This window comes from Eimeria necatrix, genomic scaffold, assembly GCF_000499385.1.
Source record: "Eimeria necatrix Houghton genomic scaffold, Enh_scaff1837, whole genome shotgun sequence".
NCBI lineage: Eukaryota > Apicomplexa > Conoidasida > Eucoccidiorida > Eimeriidae > Eimeria > Eimeria necatrix.
The window spans coordinates 1-4,716 of NW_013652493.1; the positions used below are offsets into that span (position 1 = coordinate 1).

At 53.7% G+C, this 4,716-nt stretch overlaps 2 protein-coding genes across 2 annotated transcripts; both read left to right on the plus strand.

Annotated features, from left to right (window-relative positions):
- Window positions 1–41: 41 nt before the first annotated feature.
- On the plus strand, window positions 42–1,755 carry ENH_00023420 (nucleolar protein family a, putative; the record flags this gene model as incomplete). Its single annotated transcript, XM_013579694.1, has 4 exons — window positions 42–131; window positions 344–403; window positions 1,170–1,275; window positions 1,433–1,755. Coding segments are annotated over 4 exons (579 nt in total), but the record flags the coding sequence as incomplete, so codon positions are not given.
- Window positions 1,756–3,656: 1,901 nt separating this feature from the next.
- Window positions 3,657–4,262, plus strand: ENH_00023430 (hypothetical protein, conserved; the record flags this gene model as incomplete). Its single annotated transcript, XM_013579695.1, has 2 exons — window positions 3,657–3,710; window positions 4,155–4,262. The coding sequence occupies 2 exons, from the start codon at window positions 3,657–3,659 to the stop codon at window positions 4,260–4,262; spliced, it is 162 nt and encodes a 53-aa protein (XP_013435149.1).
- Between the last annotated feature and the right edge of the window lie 454 nt (window positions 4,263–4,716).

Genomic DNA, 4,716 nt, shown 5'->3' on the forward strand with positions numbered 1-4,716 from the left:
GTTTAGGGTTTAGGGTTTAGGGTTTAGGGTTTGGGGTTTAGGGTTTGGGGTTTGGGTTTGGAGGGGTTTTCTTGTCAAACAAACCAGAAATTGGAAAAGTTGACGAAATTCTGGGGCCTATTAATGAAATGGTTAGGGTTTAGGGTTTAGGGTTTAGGGTTTAGGGTTTGGGGTTTAGGGTTTGGGGTTTGGGTTTGGAGGGGTTTTCTTGTCAAACAAACGAGAAATTGGAAAAGTTGACGAAATTCTGGGGCCTATTAATGAAATGGTTAGGGTTTAGGGTTTGGGGTTTAGGGTTTAGGGTTTAGGGTTTAGGGTTTAGGGTTTAGGGTTTGCGCTGCAGTATTTTTCCGTCAAGCTGAATGAAGGCATAAAGGCTTCCTCCATTAAACCCGCGACGAAGGTAAAGATAAACCCTAAACCCTAGCAGTCTAAACCCTAAACCCTAATATTCGAAGCCGTAAACCCTAGAAGTCTTAACCCTAAACCCTAGAAGTCTAAACCCTAAACCCTAGAAGTCTAAACCCTAAACCCTAGAGCCTTTTTTTGCACATCGTCCTTTGCCCCAGCAGCTACACTTCTTCGCTGCAGCAGCAACAGCTACTTGCTGCAGCTGCTGTTGCTGCAGCTGCTGCCGCTGTTGCTGCAGCTGCTGCAGCTGCTGCAGCTGCTGCTGCAGCTGCTGCTGCAGCTGCTGCTGCCGCTGTTGCTGCAGCTGCTGCTGCAGCTGCTGCTGCAGCTGCTGCTGCAGCTACTGCTGCAGCCGCACCAAGCATCCGTTGCTGCAGCTGCTGCTGCAGCTCCGGCTTGCACTTATTTGCTGCTGCTGCTGCTGCTGCTGCTGCTGCTGCAGTTTTTTGTGGACGTGAACCAAACCCTTCCCCTCTCTCGGTTTCTTCCGAAGCCCCCAATTGCAAAGGGCGCAGCCGGTGGAGCCAAGCCGGGTAAGGGTTTAGGGTTTAGGGTTTAGGGTTTAGGGTTTAGGGTTTGGGGTCTGTAGGATGCAGGTTGCGGCTTTCGGCGCATGCCTGAAGATTAAGCGTTCAGGGTTTAGGGTTTAGGGTTTCTGCTTGCTGCCTTATCTCCAGATGAGTCCTGCGCTCAAAACCGAGGGTTTAGGGTTTAGGGTTTAGGGTTTAGGGTTTAGGGTTTAGGGTTTGCAGCTGCAGGAAACGCCAGGGGCCGCGGCGGCAGAGGCGGCAGCAGCAGAGGGGCCCGAGGGGGTTTTCGAGGAGGGTTTAGAGGGGCCCCCAGAGGGGGTGGCGGCGGCTTCAGGTGCGCAAACCCTAAACCCTAAACCCTAAACCCTAAACCCTAAACCCTCGACTGTTCGCAGCGGGCGCTGCGGAGGAACAGGGCTAGTGCCGTCAGGGCTTGGGATGCAGGGTTTAGGGTTTAGGGTTTAGGGTTTAGGGTTTGGGCGACTTTGCAGGGGCGGAAGAGGAAGAGGGCGTTAGCGAGCTGCAGCAGCAGCAGCAGCAGCAGCAGCGGCAGCAGCAGCAGCAGCAGCAGCGGCAGCAGCAGCACTTGCCTTTGCTGCAGCAGTTACTGCACGATTCCCTAGAGCGGCAGCAGCAGCAGCAGCAGCAGCAACTGCAGCTGCAACAGAAACAGCTGCTGCGGCGTCAGTTGCTGCAGCTGGTTTGGGGCTGTCTTTTCTTGCATGCAGCCCCAAAATGCATTTCTTGTTTTTGTCTTTGTGGGGCCCTTCGCCTTGAGGCCGCAGACAGCAGCAAATGGGAATTATCCAGCTAGCCACAGCTAGCCACAGCTAGCCACAGCTAGCCACAGCTAGCCGCAGCTAGCCACAGCTAGCCACAGCTAGCCAGCTAGCCATAGCCAGCTACAGCTAGCGCAACTAGCCACAGCTAGCTAGCTAGCCACAGCTAGCCACAGCTACCTAGAGCTAGCTGCAGCTAGCCACAGCTACCTACAGCTAGCTGCAGCTAGCCGCAGCTAGCCATAGCTAGCCAGCCAACCACAGCTAGCCACAGCTGGCTAGTTAGCCACAGCTAGCTACCCGTAGCTACAGCTTGCCGCAGCTAGCTACAGCTAGCTGCAGCAAGCCACAGCTAGCTGCTGCTAGCCATAGCCTTCTACAGCTATTCATAGCTAGCTGCACTTATTCGCAGCTAGCTGCAGCTAGCTGCAGCTTGCTACAGCTAGCTGCAGCTAGCTGCAGCTTGCTATAGCTAGCTGCAGCTTGCTACAGCTAGCTACGGCTAGCTACAGCTAGCTACGGCTAGCCACAGCTAGCTACGGCTAGCCACAGCTAGCTGCGGCCGATCTGGATGGGAGATCTTGGCTAGCTACTACACTGGCGGAGGCTAGCCACAGCTAGCCGCAGCTAGCCACGGCTAGCCAGAGCTAGCCACGGCTAGCTGCTGGCCCCTGGCTAGCCACAGCTAGCCACGAAAGAGCTCGGGGGACAGCTAGCCATAGAGAGCGTGCTGCTACTGCTGGCCGGCTAGCTAGCTAGCTAGCTAGCTAGCTAGCTAGGGGCTGAGGCCACATACCTAGCTAGCTAGCTAGCTGGGCAATCAGAGGTTGAGCCAGCCAGCAGGCTAGCCAGCTAGCTAGCTGGGAAGTGGGGCCAGCTTGCTGGCTAGCTAGCTGGCTAGCTAACTAGGAATTGGCTGGCCAGCTAGCTAGCTAGCTAGCTGGGCTTTCGGGCTGCTGCGGCCCGAGGGGCCGGGGCGCCGCTGAAGAAAGCTGCAAACCCTAAACCCTAAACCCTAGCGCGCTGAGCAGCTAGCTGTGGTCTTCCGGGGCTAGCTGTGGCTAGCTGCAGCAGCTGCTGCTGCTGCTGGCCAGCAGCAGGAGCTGCAGCAGCTAGCTGCGGCAGCTCCACCGCTCGCTCGGCCTAGGGTTTAGGGTTTAGGGTTTAGGGTTTAGGGTTTAGGATGTGGGGGTTGGGTGAGTCGGCGGCAGCGGCGCGGTGTCTGTACACCTGAGCTGCTGCAGCGAAGCGCATGCAGCGGGAAAAAAGTAAAATTAAATTTTGAATTTATTTTAAATAAATAAATAAATAAATAAATAAATAATTTATTTATTTATTTATTTATTTATTTAAATTCTTTTGAAGGAAATGGCCACGGAGAAGGGGCCCCAGGGGGCTCTCCCGCCTCCTGCATGCGCCTCTGGAGTTGAGGGTTTAGGGTTTAGGGTTTAGGGTTTAGGGTTTTCCTTTTCTTTCGGCTACAGAATGAAGTGAAGGGCAGCAGCGTCTGCAGCAACAGCAGCAGCAGCAACAGCAGCAGCAGCGGCAGCAGCAGCAGCAGCAGCAGCAGCAAAAGCGGCAGCAGCAGCAGTTTATGTGTCCTACTGCCTTGACTTTAAACCCTCTTTAATGTGAGGTACCAGCTGCTGCCGCTGTGCGTGGATGTCTAGGGTTTAGGGTTTAGGGTTTAGGGTTTAGGGTTTAGGGTTTAGAGGTGGAACTCCTTCGCAACATCTCAGCTGCCACAAGCCTCCGAATGCGACGCCACTGTCTGTTTTTGCTGCTGCTGCTGCTTCTGCTGCTGCTGCTGCTGCCGCCTTTGCTGCTGCTGCTTGTGCTGCTGCTACCGCTGCTGCTGCTGCTTGTGCTGCTGCTGCTGCTGCTGCTGCTGCTGCTGCTGCCTGTGCTGCTGCTGCTGCTGCTGCAGCTCACGGCAATGGTAACTGCGGGTGCATCTTCGGGGGCCGCTCAAGGGGATGGTAGCCGCCAGGTGAGTTCCTGTAGCCTAGGGTTTAGGGTTTAGGGTTTAGGGTTTAGGGTTTAGGGTTTAGGGTTTGAGAGCGGGTGTGTGGCTAGCCCAGGGTCTACGGCTTAGGGTTTAGGGTTTAGGGTTTAGGGTTTAGTGTTAACTGCTGCGGCCTTCTTGGTGGTGCACGCTTTTTGTGAAGCTGAAAGCTCTGCAGCTGCTTCTAAGGCTCTAGCCTTCAGGGTTTAGGGTTTAGGGTTTAGGGTTTAGGGTTTAGGGTTTAGGGTTTAGGGTTTGGGGTTTAGGGTTTGGGGTTTAGCGAGAGCCGCTGCTGGCACTCTTCCTGTGCACGTTTCTCGTGTATCTCTCTGCCTCGAGGCTGCGCGTCTCGCTCCTAAGGGTTTGGGGTTTAGGGTTTAGGGTTTAGGGTTTAGGGTTTAGGGTTTAGGGTTTAGGGTTTGCGTGCAGCCGCTGCTGTCGGTGAAGGCCGGCCGCTGCCTCCTCAGCGGCAAGCTGGTGTCTCCCGACGTGCGCAAAGGCTGTCTTCAATTATTTCAAGTAAATAAAAATAAATAAATAAATAAATAAATAAATAAATAAATAAATATAAATAAATAAATAAATAAATAAATAAATAAATAATTAAATTAATTAATTTAAATGAATAATTCAGCCAAAAAGACGCAATTTGATGCGCTTACGGGCCGTGGGTGGCGAGTGGTTGCGGGTAAAGGGTTTAGGGTTTAGGGTTTAGGGTTTAGGGTTTGGGGCTTGGGTGGAGGTGGTTTGGAAAAGCGGCGAAGAGAGAAACCCTCAGGTGCACTTGCTAGGGTTTGTAAACCCTAATTTGCAAACCCTAATTGGCAAACATTAGGGTTTGTAAACCCTAGCTCGCCTTGCTGTGTTGCTGCGTGTTGCTGCTGCTGCTGCTTCTTGCTGCTGCTGCTGCTGCTTCTTGCTGCTGCTGCTGCTGCTTCCTGTTGCCTCCTGCTGCTGCTGCCTGCTGCTGCTGCTGCTTCCTCCTGCTGCT